Below are 27,131 nucleotides of genomic sequence, written 5' to 3' on the forward strand. Positions count from 1 at the left end.
GCAGGCTTTTTGCAAAAACGTGAAAAGGCAGAATTAATCCGGCATATGACAATAGGAGTAATTGCACCCTCCTCCCCCCCGACGATCCTACGGGACAACTTTTTTCTTAAAGGGGACATCCTAAGGAACATTTTAAAGCAAACTTGCCAAAAAAAAGTTGGCCATGCTTACAAAATGGCGTCCATTTTGATTGACAGGTCAGCCGAAGTCGCAGATTTTGCGTTTCAACATAGGACTTGCACGAATTTTTTCAAACTTTACAAAGGTAGATCGAAAAATCATGCAAAAATTTATCACCTGTCAAAATTTCAAGTGCTAAAGTGCGTTTTTCGATTTTTGGTGAATTTTTGAAAATCCAATTTAGGCCAAAAATGAGGGGAAAAAAATCAAAATTTTACCAAATTGACCAAGAAAGCTGAAATTTGGGATATACCCTATTTTCGACATGCCAAATCGATTGGAAACGGTTTCAACCCGTTTTGAACAGTTCTGGAGCCTCCAGCAGATTTTTGAAACTCGAAATTCCCACAAAATTCCATCAAATTGGAGTTGTAAAGCTAAAATTTATTCTGAAAACTAATTTCAATACGCTACGAAGTACTGCAGGTGAATTTCAAGTCGTTTTGGATCCTCCAGCGACTTTTTGAAAATTCCCGAAGCCTCCAGCAGATTTTTGAAACTTTAAATTTTTACAAAATTTCATCAAATGGAGATGGAAAGCTGAAATTTACTCTACACTCCAATTTTAACACCCTCTGAAAACGACTTCTGGTGGATTTCAAATCATTTTAGAGCATCCGACAACTTTTTTGAAAATTACTGGAGCCTCCAGTAGATTTTTGAAACTTGAAATTTCCCCAAAATGTCATCAAACTAAGCTGGATAGTCAAAATTCATTCTGCAAACTAATTTCAATACGCTACGAAGTTGACAGCTGGTGAATTTCAAGTCGTTTTGGAGCCTCCAGCAACTTTATGAAAGGTTGTATGACGTTTTTTAGGAAAATTGGAATTTCCTAAAAGTAGCTGGAAGCTTCAAAACCATTTGAAACCACCATGTAGTCTGCGAAGTAAATTTCAGCTTTCCAACTCCATTTGATAAATTAATGTTGGGGAAATTTCAAGTTTCAAAAATTTACTGGAGGCTCCAGTAATTTTCAAAAAACTCGCTGGAGGTCCTAAAATGACATGAACCCACCTGAAGTCGTCTTCAGAGGGTGTTAAAATTGGAGTGTAAAGTAAATTTCAGATTTCCATCTCAATTTAATGAAATTTTGTGAAAATTTAAAGTTTTAAAAATCTGCTGGAGGCTTCAGGAATTTTCAAAAAGTCGCTGGAGGATCCAAAACAACTTAAAATTCACCTGCAGTACTTCGTAGCGTATTGAAATTAGTTTGCAGAATAAATTTTAGCCTTACAACTCCAATTTGATGGAATTTTATGGGAATTTCGAGTTTAAAAAAATCTGCTGGAGGCTCCAGAACTGTTCAAAACGGGTTGAAACCGTTTCCAATCGATTTGGCATGTCGAAAATAGGGTATATCCCAAATTTCAGCTTTCTTGGTCAATTTGGTAAAATTTTGATTTTTTTCCCCTCATTTTTGGCCTAAATTGGATTTTCAAAAATTCACCAAAAATCGAAAAACGCACTTTAGCACTTGAAATTTTGACAGGTGATAAATTTTTGCATGATTTTTCGATCTACCTTTGTAAAGTTTGAAAAAATTCGTGCAAGTCCTATGTTGAAACGCAAAATCTGCGACTTCGGCTGACCTGTCAATCAAAATGGCCGCCATTATGTAAGTAAGGCCAACTTTTTTTTTGGAAAGTTTGCTTTAAAATTTTCCTTAGGATGTCCCCTTTAAGAAAAAAGTTGTCCCGGATGATCGGCGGGGGGGGGGGGGGTGCAATTACTCCTATTCTCATATGCCGGACTAAATAGCTGATTTTTTTCTCATCTTCCGAAGAAGTTATTTTTTTTCCCCAAAATTTCCAAAAAAAGCCCCATTATTTGTCAAAATTTAAAGAAAGACCTATTTTCTCCAAAATTGTCAAAAAGTCGAATTTTTTTGTCAAAATTACTCAAAAATGATTGTTTTTTGCAAAAAAGACACAAATTTCTGATTTTGACTCATCTTCCTATGAAGACCAGTTTTTTTGTCAGAGTTGTCAAAAAAGTCCCATTTTTGTCAAAATTCACAAAAAGTACCAATTGTTACGAAATTGTTTTACTTTTTTGTAAAAAGTTGTCAAAAAATCCTAATTTTTGCCGAAATGGCCAAAAGAAGTTTTGTTTTTTGATAAAAATCCTGTTTTTTTGTACTAAATTTCCAGAAAATGTCCTATAGTTTTTGCCAAATTGTCAAATAAATACTGTACTTTTTTTGGCCAAAATTGCCAAAAAAAATTTTCTGTTCTAGGTTAAAAGAAATTGTGTGTTTTTTTTAACCTAAATTGCGAGTCCTGCTTTTTTTTATTTCCTCAGTCAACATTTGTAATTTTTTATTTTCTTTTTTTTCTACTTCTCTTTAAAAATGGAAACATTTTGACTCCAAAAAATCCTGGCTCGGACAAATTGAAAGTCTCCCCTGCACCAAATTGACCATTTGACCTCTCCCCCTCGTCTATTCGAATGAAGTCTATATTCGAAGTGTTTGGAAAATTGGAAAAATTAATCTGGAAAGTCGGGGAAAACCATTTTTTTGAAAGTGGACACCCTGATAAAATAAATTTCAACTTTCAAAAATCTTATGCAGGTTCCAGAACTGCTCAAAGCTGTTCGAAACCGTTTACAATGGAGTCAGGGAGGGGTATGATTTTTACCCCATATAGTTTTGGCAATGATTTGATTTTCAAAAATTCGCCAAAAATCAAAAAATTCACTTCAGCATCTGAAATTTTGGCTGATAATGTACTTTATGATACGTTTGAAAGTAAATTTCTGATTCCAACTAGAGGACGTGCCTGAATTTCAACTTAGCGTTTTTCCCAGTCTGATCGATGTTTTTTCGAACTAACCGATTCTGATTTTTAAAATTTTGAGTCAATTTTATTCGTGTCGTGATATGATGAAATAATTAATATCAACTCGGAAAAGTGTAAAAAAGATAATCCATTTCAAATGTGACGCAAATGACAATGTGATAATGGGATGAATATTTCCGGAGATAATGGTCGAATTGGTCGAATTGATCGAATCAACGGAAACCATTCCGAGATTACGAAACGGGAATAGGATTTACTCTCTCCTCTCCCTCCACTTCACCAGCCTTACCCATCGCACAGATAAATTCTCTACATTACCCTGGTATTTCTTGGCAAAAGTCTCAAAAAATTGACCAAAATTTGAAAATTGAAAACCAGAGTTCAGCTATGTATACTCGAAACTACATTTTATTGTGTTTTTTCTTACAGATCAAAAGCAGAAACTATTAGCGCTCGTAAACTTGTTCTTTGGGAATTTCCTTTCGGAGTACATTACGCTTGGATGTTGCTAATTTTCGCATTAACGGTCGTGTACAGTTTATCGTGTCCGTTAATTACGCCTTTCGGTAAGTGATTAGTTAATAGTTACCTCTCGACTTAATTTAATATAACCAACTGGTTGCTGGTATGTCTTGATAAAGTAAAATGTTTTCGTTCTAGGGTTGCTGTATATGTTAATGAAACACTTCGTCGATCGCTATAACATCTACTTTGCGTACGGACCATCTAAAATCAAACAGCAAATTCACGGTACAGCTATAAATTTTGTCATCGTTTCGGTGGTGCTGTTACAAGCCAGCTTCATGCTGCTGTCCATAGTTCGAAATCATTTTCAAAAGATCACTATTTACGCTATTATCGGGTTCTTTATCACGATTGCTTTCGCCTTCGCTCAATGTTTCTTGAGATGGTGCGAATCGTGGGGTCCTATTCATTACCAAGTACGTCGATTATCGAACGAATCCCTTCGATGAGATCTTTGGACTTGTAAATGAATCTTGTGTTCATTATTCTTTTCTTTTTTTTTCCAGAGCGCTAAATCTAGAGCAGCCCAAAGTCCACGCAAACGAGATATATACTCGCAATTTCAATACGTTCCGGATGTGCTGAGGCGTAGCACGTTACCGTCGCATCGCGATGATAACAACGGTAGTATCTCGCAAAATAACCTCGTTACCCTGTACACGTCACCGGAAGCCGTCGAAACGCAAATTGATAACAATTCGGCTGTCGTCAACTTGAATGAAAAAGACACCACGATGCTGTACCAGAATTACAACGGCGGCACCATTCAAACTTGAAGGAATCTGCGTACGCGGTAATCGTAATCCTAAAGAAATGCCGCGCCGAGCGCGTGATTTTCCTTTTTTATTTCGAGGGAGGTTTTTGAAAAATGTTCCCTCCGAGTTAGTATTCGTGTGTGGTACGATTCGAATTGTTACCGTCCTCTATTCTCATAATTGTTGTGAGATTGTCACGTTACATTGTTGTCTCATTAGTTCCTGAGTTTTATTGGAACCTAGTCTTATACGAGTTGCGATTCTCTCGTATATCTATGTGTTTGTGTACCTTGTTTTATCTCTTCATATTTTTTTCTTCATTTTTTTCCTTTTTTTTTCTTTTTCAATCCGATTAATGTTTTTACGAGTATTTTAATTTTTTTTTCTCGAATTTTTACATGTTTTGTATACCTTTAATGCGAGTCTATTTTTGTCTATCATATCGTTGTGTTCTCTGATACCCGTTCGAGGTTTTATCAATTTTTTTTTCTTTTTTAAATACGAAATTTTTTTTAGAAAAATAATGCTAATACTTGCGGAAAAAATTTAGTTAATTGATATTTTACATTCCGTGAATTGAAAAAAAAATAATGATTTTTATGAAACATTCCATTAATATTAGTAATTCGAGAGTTAGTACTTCAAACTCGTGCAATAGTTTTTATCACAATTTTGTGTTGGCGAATAGAAAGTAAATTTAGGTGAAAAATCACGAGGCTTAATCCACTCTAAAAAAAAAAAAAAGGATCAGGGGATGGGGATTTAGAAACCGACAAGGGAGCCTCTAGAAAATGGAAAGAGCATGAGCTGAAACCCCAGTAAACAACATTTCAAATGCGCAAATTGATTTTTTGATTTTTGGGAAATTTTTGAAAATTTAAAATTTGCCATTTTTGGCAATGTAGGTATTTTTGGAAAAAATCGTTGAAATTGGGGCATTTTGTCCTGGAATTACGATCATTGCACCCCCCTCCTCCCAGCCGAATTTCATCGTTTTCAGTTATTCTGGAGCCTCTAGTGCGATTTTATATTTCTCCAGAATTAAAAAAATGAAAAATTTGCTGTTCGTTGAGAAATTTTTAAAATTTTTATAAATGGCTAAATGTTTGAAACCAACCGTACTATTCAAAATGTCATCATTTCGAGTGATTCTGGAGTCTCCAGTGCGGTTTCATATTTCTGCAGGATTAAAAAAATGTTAAAATTTTCTGTTCGTTGGGAAATTTTTAAAATTTGCATAAAAATGGCTAAATGTCTAAAACCAACCCTCCGATTTCAAATTTTACCATTTCGAGTGATTCTGGAGCCTCCAGTGCGATTTTTTACAAATATTTCTCCAGAATAAAAAAAAAATGGATAATTTGCTGTTCCTTGGAAAATCTTTAGAATTTGTATGAAAAGCTGTTATCCAAAATTACTCCCTCCACCATCCAAATTTCACCATTTCGAGTGATTCTGGAGCCTCCAGTGCGATTTTTTACAAATATTTCTCCAGAATAAAAAAAATGGAAAATTTTCTGTTCGTTGAGAAATTTTTAAAAATAAATGGCTAAATGTCTAAAACCAACCCTTTGATTCCAAATTTCATCATTTCGAGTGATTCTGGAGCCTCCAGTGCGATTTTTTACAAATATTTCTCCAGAATAAAAAAATTTGGAAAATTTTCTGTTCGCTGGAAAATCTTTAAAATTTGTATGAAAAGCTGTTATCCAAAATTACTCTCTCCCCCATGCAAATTTCACCATTTCAAGTGATTCTGGAGCCTCCAGTACGATTTTTTTCAAATATTTCTCCAGAATAAAAAAAATGGAAAATTTGCTGTTCGTTGAGAAATTTTTGAAATTTGCATAAATGGCTAATGTCTAAAACCAACCCTCCGATTCCAAATTTCACCATTTCGAGTGATTCTGGAGCCTCCAGCGCGATTTTTTACAAATATTTCTCCAGAATAAAAAAAATGGAAAATTTATTGCTGTTCGTTGAGAAATTTTTGAAATTTGCATAAATTGCTAATGTCTAACACCAACCCTCCGATTCCAAATTTCACCATTTCGAGTGATTCTGGAGCCTCCAGTGCGATTTTTTACAAATATTTCTCCAGGATTAAAAAAATTGGAAAATTTTCTGTTCGTTAAAAAATCTTTAAAATTAGTATGAAAAGCTGTTATCCAAAATTACTCCCTCCCCCATGCAAATTTCACCATTTCGAGTGATTCTGGAGCCTCCAGTACGATTTTTTACAATTATTTCTCCAGAATAAAAAAAATGGAAAATTTGCTGTTCGTTGAGAAATTTTTAAAATTAGTATGAAAAGCTGTTATCCAAAATTACTCCCTCCCCTCCCCAAATTTCACCATTTCGAGTGATTCGGGAGCTTCCAGTTAGATTTTCGGTATTTCCAGAATTTTAAAATGTCTCCTGAAAACGTGAAGATTAATTTGGGCAGCTAAAAATCAAGTTGTGGCTTTTTCTCTACCTGTTCAACGAGTTTATCTGCATTTGGCTTAATTTCCAGCAGACATAAAATTCAAAAAATCAAAATTTTTCTGTTCGTGAGGAAATTTTTGAAATTTTTGCACGAATGGTTGTATATTTTCTAAAATCAACCCTCCAAATCGAAATTTCAACATTTTGAGCTATTTTCGAGCTTTCAGTTCGATTTTCGATTCCTCCAGATGGTGCTAAAATTAATTTGGACAATTAAAAATCGAGTTGTAGCTTATTCTCGACCTATTCAACAAATTCATCCACATTTGACGGGATTTTTAAGCACACTCACAAAATAAATGTTTTCAACCGGGGTAAATTAATCAGAAAAAAAATTCAAAAAATTCAATTTTTTTTTTCATGATAAATATTTTTGAAATTTGCACTAGTGGCTTCATCTGGTCTGAAACCAAACCTCAGAATTCAAATTTCACCATTTTGAGTCATTCTGAAGCCTCCAGCGCGATTTTCGATTTCTCCAGAATTTAGAAATTTCTTTAAAAGACGTGAACATTTATTTGGGCAGCTAAAAAATCGAGTTGTGACCTAGCAACTGAAATTTTAGTTATGGGAGTTTCAAAATTGGAGTCTGCTTTGAATCAGATGCGGACACTTCGGGAGGTTCCCTTGTGAGATGATTAATTCGGGAGACCTTGCCTCAAAAATGGACCACTCGTTGATTCTTAGAGAGAACGTGACTTCCAAAATATTCTTATTTTGATACACATTTTTTTCCTCATAATCTTTTATGAACAACTTTGTACACTATTTTTCTATTTGCCAATACTAAGTAATTACTTTTCATTGTTCTTTTATGCGTTGAAATTTTTTTCTGTACGTGTTTTATCGATGTTCTGAAACGAGAAAATTTTATTCAGTAATTTCAAGTTACATATTACCAAATTATTTATTTTATTCGTTTCGAATACGTACAATTCTAGTTAATCTCTTTCATTACGAATAACTTCGGTAATGTTTTTTTATACATTATTTTTTCGTGTGCGTTTTATCCTAATAACTATAATTTAGTTAAATATTCTAGGTATGTAGATTACATACAATATGATTTCGTATACCAAACAGCTCAGCCTATCATCGTTTAGAATAGCTTTTTTTTCTGTTAGTGCTGGAGCTAAACCGTTGGAACAGTTTCTCTGTCGATGTCGACGTCAAGGTGCAATTTTCTTTTTACATCACGACTAAATTTTTATTTATTTTATTAACGAAACGATAATATTATTTTATCGAATTAGTAGGTAATTTCTCGAACCACTATTATATAGTGGCAGAAGTCCAACTAATCAACGCTGTTTTTAATTTTTTTTTTGACACGCTTGTGAGAAGCTTTCTTTTGCTAATTGTGATAAGGCCAATACAGCTTTCCTTGTTTTTTTGATTTCGCTGCGACGATCGTTGGATAATACAATAGTTTTAATTTTTATTTTGCCTAGGCTGTGGTTTTAACGTGATACAATGAATTATATTGCTCACGCATTCTTAAAAGTGTAAATGTGTTGTACCATGCTTTGTCCGGGCGAATACAACAGAAAGATGCGTGAATTTATTTTTGTTTTGCTCTGATTTTGATTTTTTTTTTTCGTTTTTTTTCTTATTTCTTTTTTGCTCGTGGATGTTTCGAGCGTTAGAATAGTAGTAACCGAAAAGCAATGTATGTGTTAGTTAATAAGTTCCTAATTGTAACGAAGAAGGAGAAATGAATCGTGCGTCGTGCAATAAGTATTTTATATTATTGCTTGTTTATGTTTTGACGATGAATGAATGTTTGTTTTTTTGTTTTTATATTCCGGTATGTAATATCGATGGATGGAGATCATCGAGATACTGCGATATAGTACCTACGTTGTAATGTAAATGTTTTTTTGGTTGATTGAATTGCCTATACTCTTGTAAGAGCAACGAACGAATTCTTCTTTGATTCGGACTTTTTTTTTCGTAGTATTTTTTTCCTTCTAAAGTAAAAATATAATAAGCTTTGCCAAAAACGATGATAAATAACGACAATTCGTTCAGTTTGTGAATGTTAAACGTAAGATATTAGTCTGTGTAATAGGTTGTGATGCGGTATCTTCGAAAGGTTGTAGTGAAATTTTTATCATTATTTTGTAATTTATTAGAAAAATTCTATAGCTAATGAGGTAATTGAAAACAATACACTCGGATTGTTTTGTTACTTGTTTTTTTTTTTTTTAAAATCGATAACATATCCAAACAGTATATCAATTATTTGAAAGCCCCTTTGAAAAAGGGATGTTTCAAATTAAAATTTATATCTTTCATGTTGAAATGTTATATTTTAATACATCGCAGTTCTTGAATCTAGTCATGTTATTCGAGACTGTTACCGTTTTAAAAATTCAATTGAGGGTTGATTCTTCATGACCGAACGAAAAAATTTATTCGTTTACCCGAATCGATTATATTTTACTTGCAGCAAGTATGCGTGTTTGTGTTTTTACTACAACTACCAGTATTTTTTGGTTTTTACACGCATTGTAGTGTGAAAATTTATGTGTGTATTTGTAATAATTTATTTCTATTCTATGTTGCTATTAACAATAAACCGGAATTAACGATTATTACGTTGTAATATTGATTCGATGAGTTTAGATTTTGTTATCATTTTATGGCAGATAACGTTAATTTTGAATATCTTCTTATGTAGGACTGTTGAATGAATGTTATGTTTAATTACTTGAGTGATCGCGTTTAATTTTATAAGTATGTATAATTGGGCGGATTCAAGCTGTTTCGGACAAAAATGAGTTCCTAGTTGAGAATTTAATTTGATTTTGAGATTTTAAATTTGAATTCTCTCAGTAATGTCAAAACTTTTACGTTCCAGTTTCAGTTTTAGGTCCACTTACTTTTCTATCAAATTTGTAGTACAGACTGGGGACCATTTTTTTGGAAAAAATGAAATGAACTATTTAAATTTCAGTTTTGCTTTTGATAATTTTTTCAAGAATTTTAGATGATGCGCTAATTCAGTTTCAGTTTTCTTTTCTGTTTCATTTTTGGTTTCGATTTCTTCATTTCAGTTTCAATTTAACATTGCATAAAATTCTATGGCTTGTTCGAAGACTGTCTTGGTGAAATGATAAAAAGCTTTATTATATTATCATTTTTGAAAAAGTCCAAAATCCCTCACCCTCACAAAACAGTGCTTCATTCATATTTACTTGGATTTTATTTCGGTTTTCGATATTCGATATCAGTATTCTTCTAAATTATAAAAATGTGTTATTTGATATGTTGGTAAAGGGCTCGTATCTCATTCACTCAATTTTTTTCAAAAACAGTGACTTTGGTAATCACCAAAGTTCTAAAAAGTAATAAAAAAATCACAAAACGTGAACAAAACCTTTAAATATATACATAGTCTGGCAACTGGCATATGACAATAGAAGTAATTGCACCCCCCCCCCCCCCGCCGATCCTCCAGGACAACTTTTTTCTTAAAGGGGACATCCTAAGGAATATTTTAAAGCAAACTTGCTCAAAAAAGTTGGACTAACTTACAAAATGGCGGTCATTATGATTGACAGGTCAGCCGAAATCGCAGATTTTGCGTTCCAACATAGGACATTTTTCAAACTTTACAAAGGTAGATCGAAAGATGATGCAAAAATTTATCACCTGTCAAAATTTCAAGTGCTAAAGTGCGTTTTTCGATTTTTGGTGAATTTTTGAAAATTGAATTTAGGCCAAACATGAGGGAAAAAATCAAAATTTTACCAAATTGACCAAGAAAGCTGAAATTTGAAATATACCTTATTTTCGACATGCCAAATCGATTGAAAACCGTTTCAACCCGTTTTGAGCAGTTCTGGAGCCTCCAGCAGATTTTTGAAACTTGAAATTCCCACAAAATTCCATCAAATTGGAGTTGTAAAGCTAAAATTTATCCTAAAAACTAATTTCAATACGCTACGAAATACTGCACGTGAATTTCAACTTTTTGAAAATTCCTGAAGCCTCCAGCAGATTTTTGAAACTTTGTATTTTCACAAAATTTCATCAAATGAAGATGGAGAGCTGAAATTTACTCTACAGTCCAATTTTAACACCCTCTGAAGACGACTTCAGGTGGGTTCGTCAAGTCATTTGAAGACCTCCAGCGACTTTTTTGAAAATTACTGGAGCCTCCAGCAGATTTTTGAAACTTTAAATTTTCACAAAATTTAATCAAATGGAGTTGGAAAGCTGAAATTTACTTCGCAGACTACATGGTGGTTTTAAATTGTTTTGAAGCTTCCAGCTACTTTTGGGAAATTTCAATTTTCCAAAAAAACGTCATACAACTTTTCAAAAAGTCGCTGGAGGCACCAAAACGACTTGAAATCCACCAGCAGTCCACTTAGTACCGTATTGAAATTAGTTTGCAGAATGAATGTCAACTCTCCAACTCAGTTTGATGAAATTTTGGGAAAATTTCAAGTTTCAAAAATCTACTGGAGTCTCCAGTAATTTTCAAAAAAGTCGCTGGAGGCTCTAAAATGACTTGAACCCACCTGAAGTAGTCTTCAGAGGGTGTTAAAATTGCAATGTAGAGTAAATTTCAGCTTTCCATCTTCATTTTGATGAAATTTTGTGAAAATTTAATGTTTCAAAAATCTGCTGGAGGCTCCAGAACTGCTCAAAACGGGTTGAAACGGTTTTCAATCGATTTGGCATGTCGAAAATAAGGTATATTTCAAATTTCAGCTTTCTTGGTCAATTTTGTAAATTTTGATTTTTCCCCTCATTTTTGGCCTAAATTCGATTTTCAGAAATTCACCAAAAATCGAAAAACGCACTTTAGCGCTTGAAATTTTGACAGGTGATGAATTTTTGCATGATCTTTCGATCTACCTTTGTAAAGTTTGAAAATTTTCGTGCAAGTCCTATGTTGAAACGCAAAATCTGCGATTTCGGCTGGCCTGTGAATGAAAATAGCCGCCATTTTGTAAGTAAGGCCAACTTTTTTTTGGCAAGTTTGCTTTAAAATGTTCCTTAGGATGTGCCCTTTAAGAAAAAAGTTGTCCCGGAGGATCGGCGGGGGGGGGGAGTGCAATTACTTTTATTGTCATATGCCGGACTAACCGGAAAAAATCACTAAAAAGCTAGAACATTTTGTTTAAAAATCTAAAAAAAGAAAAAAAACATTTTGACCTCTGCTGGCAAAAATTGATAATTTTTCCAGAAATATAAACTATTTCGCAACATCTTGGCAATCATTAAAGCAGCACAGCAGTACTTTCAGGCAATTTTCAGGAGTGGTAACCAAAATGATTTTCGTTTTTGGTCAAAATGGTTATGGATCACATTCACAATTTTAGTAACAAAATAATTATGGTTATGGTTTTTTTTTATCATGAAATTTACATTGATTGGTTATAGGTTTTCATCTCCACAATTTGTTTTTAGGTTTTCATTTTTTTCCTCACCATTTTTTACTGCAAAACATTGTGATTTTCAAGATTTTTTCCTTTTTTCAAAAATAATTGAAGTTTAAGCTGAGAAAATCGAAATGAATAATGTAAAAATGTGAAAAAATTATCCCTCATTTCGAATTTCAGATAAGTAGTGAGACTTTTTGGTAATTTCTCACATTTTCTTATTTGGAAAAAAAATTTGGATTTTTCAAAAAATTCTGAGGAAAAATATTCAAAAATACTGAAATACCAATTAAAATAATTTCCGTACCTATTTGTAGTTTTGTTTGTACCAATTTTGAAAATTTAATTGGTATTTTTTGTAAACCGGTTTTCATTTTTCAACTTATTGGTATGTATTAAGTATTGGTTTATGATTTTTTTTATTCAATTTGCTTTTAAATTAGGCAGTTTTCTTTTGCCATTGCTGGTATCGGTATCGTTCCCTACTACTGCCCTCACCGCCTCCCCTTGAAAAAGAAATTCTTCAGGATACTTAACCGTAAACTTATTCCCTTAACTGAACTTGATGTACGTTGACGTTGACATAAAAGTTGCCTTTGTTTAACTTATTCTAGGGTTAAGTTTAAGGTTACGGTTAAATATAGCCCATCCTTTCAAATCATTCAAAATTTGTCAACTGATGGAGATGGAGAACGAGATAAATAAACTGACTGAAAACTGAAACTGATAGAGATACAGATTACACTTATTCAAAGTATAATCTTCAAAGTGCATTCAAATTTCAAATTTTCTGTTTCGATCAACTTTAAAGTTTGAACTGTTATGAATTTATTTATGATAACAAATTTAGAATTAAATACTCGTAGTCGTAGGTTGGTATAAATATAATACAAGACATTGATTTTTACAAAATCAATGGTGTATACCTAACTATAAAAGATCGAAATTCGAAATTCGAAATTCTAAAATAATTCATCATTAATTTATTTTATTACCAAAAATACTAGTAATTACAAAAATTTCGTATTCTTGAATTCAACTGATTTGATTGGTTCAAGTCTGATAACGTACTGCATAGCAAAACGATATGCGCATGCGCTGATGTAAGTACCCAACCTGTTGCTTTACATTCTGTGATTTCCTGATTATTTTCTTTCTTGTAGATAATGGCGATATCTTCATCTCTTTCTAATAGTTCTTTTGTAGTTTCGCGTTGAATTCTTCTTTATGTGAATTTTCTAGTTCGTATTCGGTAATAATATCAATCGGTTATGATTTCGATTCATTCGTTTATTCGTATAGTTTGTATTCGTTAATTAGTTCAAGCTAAAATCGTTTATGAAAACTTCGTTGGAAATTGACCGGCGTAGGTTACATTCATGATTCAATTCTCATTCTCGACTGATTTTTACTTCATTCAAAATTGTGTTAGGTATCTATTTTTCAGAAACTTATTTCGTGAAGTGAATTTGTTTGGTGTTTCGGTGTTTGATTTATTCCTGTTACGACTAAATAATCCGCTAATCCAAGCAGTCGATGATGAAATCATTCTACGACGATCATGGGTAATCCTTCTGGCAGTGCCAGTTGCCGGTGACCGGTGAGTTTTCAATCATTCCTTTCGTACTCTTTGAGCACTGTATGATAGATTAGTTACAAATTACAATGCATTATTCAGTAATCAGTATCAAGTATCATCGTGATGATATTTCAAGGATTGTTTTCTCAGAACTATTGTCAGAATTCCAAATCTCACCACCATCATCGGTGATCATTTCCAACTGTGTTAGCTACTCCTACGTCATCAGAATCAACCAAACTAACAACTTGTGATTACTGTTTATTTGACTATAATCTTACATAATATTAAGTGATATTCTCAATGAGTGAATATCAAAGAAGTAACAAAAGCTGAATTTGAATTTCCACTCACTATAAACTGAACGTTATCGGCATATTTTTCGACAGCATGATCAAACGAGCCGATCATATAGTATCCTTCTTTGTTGAGAGAGACACCTAATTCGTATTCGTAACCGCGTTTTATTACAGCCGGAGTTGTAAACATTACATTCATTACCGAATTATGTTCGACTAACGAGGTGAAATGTGTAAACCAGCTATTTTCCGAATTTCGTATTTCTTTAACGTGCATAATTAATAATTCGCGATACTTGAACTTATCTCGGGATGTATCTTGAGATGTGCCTGCGTTTGAAGAATACGTCGAATGGTACACGTATAACGAGCTGTCGTCTGAAGATGTGTTCATTGTTACGTATCTGATTTGAGTTGGTATCTGCAAAGAATTTTAGATTTACATGAAGCACCTTTACAGATTTATTGATTATGAGAATACTTAGATATGTATCATTCTGTCTATTTACCTGAACTCCTAATAAAGTGATATCTTCGTTGGCGATGAAATGCAACGAATCTTTCAAGGTACTATTATTCATTTGCAATACTGGAGTTTTGATTTCACGTTGAACGTACAACTTGTTTTGTAAATTGACGACTTTTTTCGATGGATTGATTCGAGGAGTACGTACGGTTGAGAATCCTTCGGGTAATGGATGTTTATTATGAAACGATGAGAGTTTTTTAAATATTGCGTACGATTCATCCTTGGTCAAGAGCGGAGATTCGGCTGGACCGTCGGCGAAATCTGATATATCCATGGCTAAGAACCGTATCCTCTGTAAACCGGGTTTGGCTAACGATTTTAGCTTTTCTTCGTCGTATTTATCGTCATCGTCTGTTACAGAAAAGAAACAGAAGGGAGTAATAATTTCAAGTGATAATGAGAGCGTACCTAAGTGTGAGAACTTAAGATAAGCATTTTGAAGATAGATATGTAGTTGATATGAGGGTGTGTTTTTTGATGTAGGTATAATACTTACCTGTCACGTTATGATAAAAAAAATGGCAAATAGTTACCATTTTTGTTTATATTGAACATAACCCAAGACTGTAGTACGTTGAATAGGTACAATTCTGAAGAAATGTTCAGTTCTTCTTGGTCCAATATGTCTATAAGGGTTGCTAAATTCATATTTAGAGCACCAGCTTTTGAAAGAATGTCAGTAGTTTGTTCACAGATAATCTGAAATGGATTCGAAATTATGGTGCTGTAGTGTTGGTTTATTTATTTTGTTGGTTAGAGTATTTCTATGCGTAAGCTTTTTGCTCTTGGGTGAGTGGTTTTTGTAAGTTAATATTTCGTATGATGGAGAGACCTTGATGAGAGCTTCCAGTACTCATCTTTTATGAAGTATGTAGTCCGGCATATGACAATAGGAGTAATTGCACCCTCCCCCCGCCGATCCTCCGGGACAACTTTTTTCTTAAAGGGGACATCCTAAGGAACATTTTAAAGCAAACTTGCCCACAAAAAAAGTTGGCCTTACTTACAAAATGGCGGCCATTTTGATTGACAGGTCAGCCGAAATCGTAGATTTTGCGTTTCAACGTAGGACTTGCACGAAATTTTTCAAACCTTACAAAGGTAGATCGAAAGATCATCCAACAATTTATCACCTGTCAAAATTTCAAGTGCTAAAGTGCGTTTTTCGATTTTTGGTGAATTTTTGAAAATCGAATTTAGGCCAAAAATGAGAGAAAAAATCAAAATTTTACCAAATTGACCAAGAAAGCTGAAATTTGGGATATACCCGATTTTCGACATGCCAAATCGATTAGAAACGGTTTCAACCCGTTTTGAGCAGTTCTGTAGCCTCCAGCAGATTTTTAGAACTTGAAATTCCCACAACATTTCATCAAATTGCAGTTGTTAAGCTGAAATTTATTCTGAAAACTAATTTTAATACGTTATGAAGTACTGCAGGTGAATTTCAATTCGTTTTGGAGCCTCCAGCAACTTTTTGAAAATTCCTGAAGCCTCCAGCAGATGTTTGAAACTTTCTTTACAAAATTTCATGTAATGGAGATGGAAAGTTGAAATTTACTCTACACTCCAATTTTAACACCCTCTGAAAACAACTTCAGGTAGGTTCAAGTCATTTTAGAGCCTCCAGCGACTTTTTTGAAAATAACTGGAGCCTCCAGCAGATTTTTAGAAATCGAAATTCCCACAAAATTTCATCAAATTGGAGTTGTAAAGCTGAAATTTATTCTAAAAACTAATTTCAATACGTTACGAAGTACTGCACGTGAATTTCAAGTCGTTTTGGAGCGTTCAGAAACTTTTTGAAAATTCCTAAAGCCTCCAGCAGATGTTTGAAACTTTAAATTTTTACAAAATTTCATGTAATGGAGATGGAAAGTTGACTCTATACTCCAATTTTAACACCCTCTGAAAACGACTTCCGATGGGTTCTAGTCATTTTCGAGCCTCCAGCGACTTTTTTGAAAATAACTGGAGCCTCCAGTTGTCCAGTAGATTTTTGAAACTTGAAATTTCCCCAAAATTTCATCAAACTTAGATGGAGTGTCGAAATTCATTCTACAAACTAATTTCAATACGCTACGAAGTTGACTGCTGATGAATTTTAAGTCGTTTTGGAGCCTCCAGCAACTTTTTGAAAGGCTGTATGACGCTTTTAGGAAAATTTAAATTCCCTAAAAGTAGCTGGAAGCTTCAAAACCATTTAAAACCACCATGTAGTCTGCGAAGTAAGTCGCTGGAGGCCCTAAAATGACTTGAACATACCTGAAGTCGTCTTCAGAGGGTGTTAAAATATTGGAGTGTAGTGTAAATTTCAGCTCACATCTTCATTCTCCATTTGATGAAATTTTTTGAAAATTTAAAATTTCAAAAATCTGCTGGAGGCTTTAGAAATTCTCGAAAAGTTGCTGGAGGCTCCAAAACTAATTGAAATTCACCTGCAGTACTTCGTAACGTATTGAAATTAGTTTTTAGAATAAATTTCAGCTTAACAACTCCAATTTGATGAAATTTTGTGAGAATTTCGAGTTTCAAAAATCTGCTAGAGGCTCCAGAACTGCTCAAAACCGGTTGAAACCGTTTCTAATCGATTTGGCATGTCGAAAATCGGGTATATCCCAAATTTCAGCTTTCTCGGTCCATTCGGTAAAATTTTGATTTTTTCCCTCATTTTTGGCCTAATGTGATAAATTGTTGGATGATCTTTCGATCTACCTTTGTAAAGTTTGAAAAATTTCGTGCAAGTCCTATGTTGAAACGCAAAATCTACGATTTCGGCTGACCTGTCAATCAAAATGGCCGCCAATTTGTAAGTAAGGCCAACTTTTTTTTTGGGCAAGTTTGCTTTAAAATGTTCCTTAGGATGTGCCCTTTAAGAAAAAAGTTGTCCCGGAGGATCGGCGGGGGGGGGGGGGGGGTGCAATTACTCCTATTGTCATATGCCGGACTAATGTAATTGAAAGTTTTGAACAAAATATTATACGAAGAAGAGAAGTACATATAGGTACGAAAACGTATCTACTTTGAAGATGCACATTAATCAAATTAGGCTATCATCGAACTAATTAGGTATAAAATGAGGAAGTTGGTTTACTTTCATAGCTTTGCTGGAGTTCATCGGATCGTCGAATAGTTTTGCGAATTCGTAAGCTTTGAGAGCAGTATCGTTGTCCACATCTTTCCAAATGAATTGAATACAGTGTTCGAGTAAATGAGGTAGCATGTACTTTTTAGCCACGTAACAAAGTTCGCAAGCTTGGTCAAGGGATTCTAGATTTATTGCGTCTGTGTATATGTATCTGCAAGATATTAGAATTACGTACTATACATCATGATTTTATTATCTGGGGAACAATAATTTCAACGGTGTACAGATATACCTATTATTCGAATAAGTAGGTAGGTACTAGGTAGGTATCGAGATGGTGTAAACTCTTCTTTGTATATTATTGTAAAACTAATATTACTTATTTAATTGGGTGTTGGTAGAGATGAGCAAATTCCTTTCAGTTTCCAAAAGAGTGCGGTGTTTCGAAAATCTAGCCCTCTTTTCGAATCTAACATGTTATAACATTATTAGAGGGGAAATAATGAAATTGTCATTGCATTGAACTGGAAACGTGAAATTTTCCAAAAAAGTTGACTCAGAAAACGAAAACAAAGTTTATTTTCAGTGTTTTCTGGGATTTTATTAATTTTTGCCAATTTACGCGATTGTTAGGTCGACTTTACTGCTTTTTTAAAATATTTTCTACGATTTTCATAAAATTATTTTTCATTTTGTCGATCGGTACCTATTTGATCATTTTTTGGGCAATTTTGACAAAATTTTGTTCAGTCAAGATTATAGGTATTTGATTTGATCAAATTTATTGCAGTTTTCACCTATTAGTTTTTCTCATTTCTAAAAGTGTTGATAATTTTGCGAAATTCTATCTGCAGGTTTTATTGGTTTTCAACTATTTTCATAATTTTTACGAATTTACAAGCAGTTTTGCCAATGTTTTTCTCAATTTTGGCGAGTTTGCAATAACTATGGTAATTTCTAAAAACTGATGTGTCAGTGTTGAAAACTTTCATGATTTTTTTTTTGCATCTTGACATCATTTTGTTAATATTCCTATCCAGTTTTTCTCATATTTATAAAACGTGTGAAATTTTTACAAAATTTTGCTGAATGTTTAGTTAATTTTTTACAATTTTCATCAAATTTTCTAAACGTATTCATGATATTTTAACAAATAACTTCAACCTTTTCTCGCAGAGTTTTCTCACTTTTGGATTTTTTCTCGTTTTTATCCACATTTTCCCATATTTTTGTAATTTTTGCGAAATTGAAACAACTTTTGATAATTTTAATCTATTTTGATCACATTTTAACAAATTTCAAACAATTTTCACAACGTTTTTTTTCCAATTTGTTTATGTTTTGGTCAATTTATGACAATTTTGAAATTTGAAGAACTGATGTTTGAGTTCAACAGTTTTTAGTGTCCCTTATACCACAACAATGAAAATTTGCTCAATTTTTATAATATTGAATTAATTTTGTATCGTTTGAATGATTCATTAAATATTTGCAAAGGTATTTTGATAAATTTTATCCAATTTTTGCCCATTTTTCTTAGATTTTTGGTAATTTTACGTTAATTTATGGTGATTCTTGAAAGCTGATGTGTTAGTTAGAAATTTTTATGATCTTTTATTCAATTTTGACAATTAATGTTTTTGTTCATTTTCAACTGTTTTAATGACAATTCAACAAATTTTTAATCCATTTTTGCAAATTTTTGTGCAACATTGCTGATTTTGGGTTACTTCATGACAATTTTCTGAACCTGATACATCATTCAACTATTTCCTAGATCTTTTCTACTCACAATTTCAACAAAATTTTCCTTAATTGAGAGGCGTTTTGCGATATGGGTCCTTGTGGTGATTCGATGTTTTTTTTTTTTTTATTGGCGATTCCGACTTACTTTTTCACGAGAAATCGAATGGTGCAATCAGATTTCGCCTATCTCATCAACTTCTCGTTTAAAAATTACTTGAACTTGAATACTCAAAAACTCACATTTTTAGGAAATCAAAAAACAAAGTTTTAGTTTGTTTTTTATTTTTTTTTTTTTAAGAAAAAAGGTGGATGGAAAAATTATTTTATTGTTGTTACCTATGTAAAATTTCATGGTGAATCCGAATTTCTCAGTATTTTTTTGCGGGGTATAGTCTGTAACGTTGTGTAAATTCGCCTTTTCACCACAAAGTCCCTTTTCTAAATCTCGGATATCAGGCGATGATGAACGAATTTCGTCAAAATTTCCCATCCAACCTATGCGCAAGACTGCACCCAAAAATCAAAAAAATCGAAGCAATTCGATGTTTTCTCTCTCCTGAAAAAATCGAAATATCGCCACAAGGGCCCTTATCGCAAAACCTCTCTCAATTTATGATAATATTGACTTTTGGTCAATTTCAAATTCCAACGAAATATGGTACATTTGCAACATTTGGCAGATTTTTTAAAAACAATTCATCATCCTCCAGAGGGTTTTCATTTGTTTGAAAGTTTGATCAAGTTATAATGATGTTTCATGCTATTACTGCTGAATTACATGCAATTTTACTGAAATTTTGTCAATTTTTAGTAATTTTCGAAGAGTGTTAGTCAATTTTGCAGTTTTTTTAAATAATTTTTAGTGAATTTTTGAAAATTATTTATGTAGGTCAAATTTAGGAATGAGTCAAAACTTTACAAAACTGAAATTTAGTGTGTCTTTTATTTTCGAACACCCTCCCTCCTCTTCCCCGTCGATTGGAAACTGTTTCGAACAGTTTTGAGGAGTTCTAAGAGCCTTCAGTAGATTTTTGAAAATGAAATCTTCAAAACATTTATCCAATGAGGTTGGGTCCGAGCTAAAATTTACGTACTTTACACTCTAATCTCAACAGGCGGAGTCCCTTCACAAATGATTTTATGAGCCGTTCTGGAGCCTCCAGAAGTGAAACGCTTATAAGTTGAGGCAGAAAGAATTGAAAGAAAATCAACTTTACATTAAATAAGGAATTAGGATGGTTAATTTCTCAGTTCATTTTCTTGAAAGAAATTGAAGAACTGCATTAACGTCTATCAACAAGCTTTACTTCAAATTTCAAATTATCTATCGCCAAAAAGTCAGTGCCAACAAGTGAATTAGTATAATTATAGAGAATTTTCAAATTAGAAGTTTACGTCATATCTGGGTACCATGCAAAATAGATATTACGAATATCTGCTTACTCTAGCATAGATTTGAACGCTTCCGGTTGCACATCCACGATTCTTATATGAGATTGAATTTCAGGTAATCCGCCATAGAACATGGTTGCAAATACTGGACTGGAAATTGATAGGAATAACTTGTGTGCCTCGAATTCCTGTTTGGGTCAAATATGACAAGGTGTTTGTGATATAAATCATCTTCTCTGAAATAATAATTTCTTCTTAAGGGAATATGAAAAAGTATAGCAACTGTGTTAGATATAAGTTAAAAGGGATACTTTGGTATAATAACCTGCTCCAGTAAGTATACAGCAGGACGGAAACTCGATTAGGTATACGTACTATAGCATTACCTACACACGGCTCGAAAGGTAAACTTTATATTCGCATTTATTGTAGGAAATAAAAATTTTTTTATATCGGCGCTTACTGTCTAGTTATGTTTAAAGTTGAATAAATTTCGTGCGAATTTCGCAATGTTAAAGCCATTAAATTGTCGGCAATCAACGGGGGTTATCGTCATTTCGCGCAAGTCTTTAGTAATTATATTGAAACGAACACGGGTCGCGAATTGTTTTATATTATGCTTTCGAAAGCGTATTATAATCTCGTTTTTGCGTTTAAAATGTTTATCGTATCGTATTAAAATACTCACTTTAACGTACGGCTCTTCGATACCGACCAAAAATTTGCAATCCGACCAGACCGGATTTTCCAGCAGATATTTACCTCGTTCGCAAATCGATTGTTTGCTGATTTGCCAATCTTCCGAAAACTTTTTCATTTTTTCCATGCTTAGGTTGTTTTTTTTTTCTTCGTCTCTTTATATTGTGATTCACAGATTAACCAAAATGATAATGTTAACAGTGTTCGGTTAGCGCGCAAAATGCGCTCCATTTATTGGACCCGTTCCAAAATTATTTACGCGCGCAACGAAATTCCGTCGACGGTGTAAAAATAGGTTCTTCCGCCAGATAAGTTATTAGTCGACGGTTTGACTTACTCGTATTCGAAGCGTAGAATGAGTCGGAGTTTTTTTTCGAATTGATTTTTTTGTTTCGAGTGGAGAGGGAGAGGAGAAAGGTATTGCGTCAAGTTTAAATCTCAGCTTTTTCCGAAATCAGACACCAAAAAATTGTGGTTACTCAGTTATGTCTAGAGCTCGGATTTTTAATGCACTAAAAAGGTCACTTTATGCGCATAAAATATGCATTTATTGTGATCAAATTATGACAAAATATGCCCTTATTCATCAAAATATGCACTTTTATGCAATATCAATATTGGTATCCATAGAAAGGATTTTTCATTTTAAAGGTATAGGGAAGGCTAGAAAATTAAGAAATTCAAAAATAAGAGATTAAAGTCTTCAATTTTACTTTAAATAATCAATTGTAAGTTAACATACAAATCGCCTCAACGTGGTGAAAAAAAATTTAAAAATCGTTTTTTCAATTTTTCTTCTAGTTTTTCAACTTTTAATTAAAATTTTACCAAAAATGGTTTTTTTGACCAAAATTTCCAAAATATGACTGAAAATTGGGAAAAATGCCCAAAATATGACGAATATGCACTTAAAATGTCTAAAATATGCATTTTTATGCATTTATGCCCAAAATATGCAAAATATGCGCTGACAAGTTGGGCTCATTTTACTCAGAATTATATGATTCACAAAAATCCATAGGATATGCGCGCTCTTCTGCGATGAATGAAAATATGACAAATCATAAAAATCCGAGCTCTAGTTATGTCAATCCTTTGAGACCAGAGACGAATCTGACGCATGTTCATTATATGGGGAGAAGAGATTTTTAAAAAAAAATTGAAGTTTACACTCAATATGTCATTTTGGGATTTGAGGAAATGCTCAAAATGGGCATTTTTTTAATCCTGATTTCCAATAAATTTTCGATGCTTGATACGAAAATTTGCCGAAAAGTTTCTTTACGTAAAACCAACATAAAAATCAGAAAATTTTGAGAAAAAGTAAAAAAATGATTTTCTGCACAAGTTGTTACAATTAAAAATATGAGAGTGAAATTTGGGGGGTGGGGTTGTAATTACTTGATTATTACACCCGTCGTGTGAGATTTAAATCGAGTTGGTACAGTCAAGTTTTTTGATTAGGTCAAAGAATTTTTTAATTTTGGAAGGGTCGTTTGGTATGAATAGGGATCTTTCATCTATTTGTATGGATAGTCTGTGCTGATGTAAGGAGGGATAGTGAAATAGTAAATGTTGGACAGATATAAGTTCTGACAGGCAGAACTGGCATGTGGGTTTTGGGGTCTTTTCATAGAGGTGATTGTGTGTGAGTTTTGTGTGGCCAATTCTCAATCTGGTTATAATGATTTCTTCAAGTCTGTTTAAGTGGGAGAGGTTTTTCCAAGGATGGACTGATTTTTTATGTTGAAAGAGCTTGTTTGTGGTTTGGAGGGACCAAAAGTTTTGCCATTTCTCAAGTGTGCTTTGGGTGAAGATGACTTGAGGTCGTCAGCTGTGATAAATGTAAGGGGAGAAAGGGTGGTGGCAGATTTTGCATTAATATCTACAATTTCAGTTCCTAAGATTCCAACTTGGCTGGGTACATACATAAACTGCATGAAGAAGTTTGAATTTTGTAAGTCAAATAGAGTTTTATGAATATTTTGAATTAGAAGATGATTGGAAAAAAGATTTTGGATAGCAGTTGGTGAGCTGAGGGAATCACTTTGAATTAAGAAGGACTTATTTTCGGATTCATAAGTGAGTATATCACAGAGACAGTGGAAAATAGCTGCGAGTTCGGCAGTGTAGATTGAAGAACAGTCATGGATTTTAAAATTTGAAATTCTATCATTTATAGAGTAGGCATATCCCGAGTGAAGTGTTGGTATTTTTGATCCATCTGTAAAGCAGAGATTGAATTTTTTGTATTCTGATAAGAGTTCAAGATAGTTCTGTTTTATTACTAATGGAGAGTGGCTATTTTTTGAGTAGTAAATAAGCTGTAGATTGATGTGAGGAGGCTTTAGAAGCCAAGGGGGGTATAATATTGGTTTTTGGATGAGAGTTTTAGGATTGATTTGAAGATCATTCAACATTGTGATGAAATTAGAAATGGGTCCTTCTATATGGTCAAAATGTTGGGGGTTTGGTGGGTTAATTGAGTTTTGGAGTTGATGGGAAGGGTTGGTGGATGCATTTGAGATAAATTTGTTTGTTATGAGCAGGGCTCGGATTTTTATGCTGGAGCATATTTTCTGTATGCATAGGGGATAGGGAATTTTTCAATTATCTCCACGATTCATGAAATTTCAAGTCAAATGAGCCTAATTTGTTAGAGCATATTTTGGCATATTTCACCATTAAAGCATATAAAAGCATATTTTGGTATTTTTTAGGGAATATTTTTCGTTTTTAGAGCATATTTTACATTTTTTAGCGGTTTTTAGGGAATATTTTGCCCAATTTCAAATTTTTGCATCAAATTACTATATTTTTGTGAAACTGGAAATAGCTCACTCGTACCTACTTATTTTTTTGTTCATTTCATTTTTTTTATTCCTTTAATAATGGAACTAGAATTACCTTTTCGTGATTTTAAAACGCTCTGTTTTGCATTTTTGTTTGTGAATTCTTGGTATTACACAACAATATTACTAAAATCGTATAGGAATTGATTTTTCCTGTAAAACAATACCCATATCGTTAGGGAATATTTTTACTTTTTAGAGCATATTTTGGCATTTTTTAGGGAATATTTAAGCGCATATTTTGGGTTTTTTAGGGAAAGAATATCCGAGCCCTGGTTATGAGAGTTCTTCCAAAATCTGGGGGTAATTCTGCTGCTTCACAATAAATGCTATCTATTGGAGAGGAATAGAGGGCTCCAATACAGATCCTTAGGGCTGAATTTTGAATTGTTTTTAGGATATTTGAAGTTTTATTTGAGATATTTGCAAAACATGGGCTTCCATGCTCAAGTTTACTGCGAATTAGAGATTTATACAAGTGAAGTAAGAGTTTGCGAGATGGATTATACTTAGTATTTTTGATTATTTTCAACAGATTTAGGCGTTTCATGAGATCTAATTTTAGTTTTAGGAAATGAGGAGTCCAATTTAGTTTTTTATCAAAAGTTAAGCCAAGAAATTTAGTAGTGGTTTAGAATTCTAAAGAGTGTCCTTTGAAGTTGAGAATGAAATCTGGAGGAATCTTATTTTTTTGGTGAAAAGTATACAGTGAGTTTTTGACTCAGAGAAGGTTAGACCATTAGAATTTGCCCATGATTCAATTGTTTCAAGGGTTTCTTGGATTACTTGAAGAGCTAGTTGAATATTATTTGAACGAAAGGAAATGTTTATATCATCAGCAAAGATTCTCAGAGAAATGGGTCTAGAAACAACATTGGAAATGTCATCAATCAAAAGTACAAATAAGACTGTGCTAAGAACAGAACCTTGGGGGACTTCCTTTTCAATTTCAAATAATTCTGAGTATGTATTTTTAACTCTCACTCTAAAAGTACAGTTTGTTAAGAAATTTTGAATAAAGTCGGCCAAAATGTCCTCTAATTCCAATGGAATGATTTTCAAATTGAAAAAATTGTTTGTCAAAAATACAGAGATGGGCGGTGGGGATTTTTATTTGAAAAAAAACTTAATTTTGGAAATTGAGTATCGAGGTCGTTCCATAAAAAATATCATTTTTTGAAAATGAGGATGTATAAATTTTGAAAAATTTTCACAGTTTAAAGAATCTAAAAAAAGTTTTTATCAAAAATAAAGAAATTCATTGTTGGGATTTTTATTTTAAAAAAAAAATTATTTTCGAAATTGAGTTTCGAAGCCCATTTTTGAAATTTTTTGGCCTCACTTCACCCAAGCCTGTTGGTTAATTTTCTTTTTCAAAATAAATTTTTCTAAAAATCTATTATTCAAACTCAAAAAAAATCTTTAAATCCAAAACTAAACTCCTAACACGAAATAAAATATTTTTTTACTTCTTGAAAAACGGAATTTTGAGAGCTTTTGCCCTTGCTTTGTCCAGGTTTTTTTGCTTTTCTTTTTCGGAACTGAAATTTCTAGCAAAAAAATCATTTAACCCTCTCCCCCTCTCCAAAGAGAATGATTAGTTTCGCCCCTGATTACGAAGCATTGTATTAGTAGTATTACGTATTCTAGAGTATGTTAAAAAAGAAAACGTGTCATCGTCATTTTCATCTGCTGCTGCTTATTTTTTTTTGAAACTTTTTTTTTAGCAGTTTTGTGAAAATGAATGGGGGAGGGGATCAGCACATTTTCAATTTTAAAAATGTCTTTCCAAGATCCTTCTTTTTAGTTTTCAGATTTATATACCTTGAGTTCGAACTTGGGTTGAGAATTTTTTAGTCAATTTCCACCAAAATTCTAGAATGAAGTTTGATTCTCTCTGATGAATTTTCGCATCTTGAAAAGTTTGAATTTTTGTTTACGAACTTTCTGTGAAAATTTTCAAAATTTATAAAATTTCATTCTTACAAAAAATGATGTTTTTTAAGAAATGACCTTGAAATTCAATTTCCGAAATCATTTGCTTTTTTCAAATAAAAATCCCCACCGTCAATCTTTTCATTTTTGACCAACAATTTTTTTGATTTGAAAATCATGTTACCCCCACGTTTGTAATTGTCACAACTTGTGGAGAAAGTCATTTTTTATTTTTTATCAAAAGTTTGGATTTGTCTTCAAAAATCTTTGACGTACTTAATAATTATTCAAAATTTTCTGATTTTTATGTTGGTTTGGTAATTTCAAGTAAACCTAGATTTTTCAAAAATCTGTTTGACAAAGTGATACTTCTTCCCATCCATTAGATTCTTCTCGGGTCTTGAAGGGTTAAATATTCAACTTAGTTTCTGCGCATAAATTTCTCAATTTGAAAAAAAATTGAATTTTATTTTATTTTTTTCAATTATATAGAAACTAACCAAAAGCAAAAAAACACGATGGAATTGAAAAAATTCAGCAAATTGATATGAAATACGAGTAGAACCATCTAACAAAATAAAATCTTTCTGATTTTCCATATCCTGCGAACTACGAGATAGACAACTTATCGTACTGGTGCAGAAGTTTTCTGCGGAGTTTCCTTTGAAACGTAGCTTAGTGTTGACTTTTGGAACACTCTGTACGTTCATTTTAATATACACGCTATCTGCGAGAAAATGCGAAGAAAAAAATATCGATGATGAAATTAAATCCGGACCAAGCTATACGCGAGGGTCAACCAATATAGATTTAATTTGAAATTTTCTCAAGCTCTGATAAAAATTTCATCGGTATAGCGAGC

At 32.9% G+C, this 27,131-nt stretch overlaps 3 protein-coding genes across 3 annotated transcripts in view; 2 read left to right on the top strand and 1 right to left on the bottom strand.

Moving 5' to 3' along the window:
- Positions 1 to 9,348, top strand: part of Tmem63 (transmembrane protein 63) — a 43,326-nt gene extending 33,978 nt beyond the window's left edge. The window contains exons 13-15 of the mRNA XM_065369652.1: positions 3,414 to 3,550; positions 3,645 to 3,925; positions 4,016 to 9,348. Of these exons, the coding sequence (XP_065225724.1) occupies positions 3,414 to 3,550; positions 3,645 to 3,925; positions 4,016 to 4,285 (688 nt within the window). The 3' untranslated portion in view covers positions 4,286 to 9,348. The remainder of the gene's footprint in view (positions 1 to 3,413; positions 3,551 to 3,644; positions 3,926 to 4,015) is intronic.
- A 4,157-nt stretch (positions 9,349 to 13,505) lies between these two features.
- The window catches only part of LOC135849285 (neuromodulin-like), a 177,923-nt gene continuing 164,297 nt past the window's right edge, over positions 13,506 to 27,131 (top strand). Inside the window, exon 1 of the mRNA XM_065369649.1 lies at positions 13,506 to 13,750. The gene's annotated coding sequence lies outside the window, so the exon portion shown is untranslated. The remainder of the gene's footprint in view (positions 13,751 to 27,131) is intronic.
- Positions 13,978 to 21,717, bottom strand: LOC135849284 (BTB/POZ domain-containing protein 2). Its single transcript, XM_065369648.1, has 6 exons — positions 21,472 to 21,717; positions 20,835 to 20,971; positions 17,652 to 17,856; positions 15,091 to 15,256; positions 14,538 to 14,908; positions 13,978 to 14,449 (listed from the first exon to the last, which is right to left on the bottom strand). Exons 1-6 carry the CDS (start codon positions 21,607 to 21,609, stop codon positions 14,030 to 14,032), a joined length of 1,437 nt encoding a protein of 478 aa, XP_065225720.1. The 5' UTR covers positions 21,610 to 21,717; the 3' UTR covers positions 13,978 to 14,029.

The sequence above is a fragment of the Planococcus citri genome, chromosome 5 (assembly GCF_950023065.1).
Source record: "Planococcus citri chromosome 5, ihPlaCitr1.1, whole genome shotgun sequence".
In the NCBI taxonomy this organism is placed as follows: Eukaryota; Metazoa; Arthropoda; class Insecta; order Hemiptera; family Pseudococcidae; genus Planococcus; species Planococcus citri.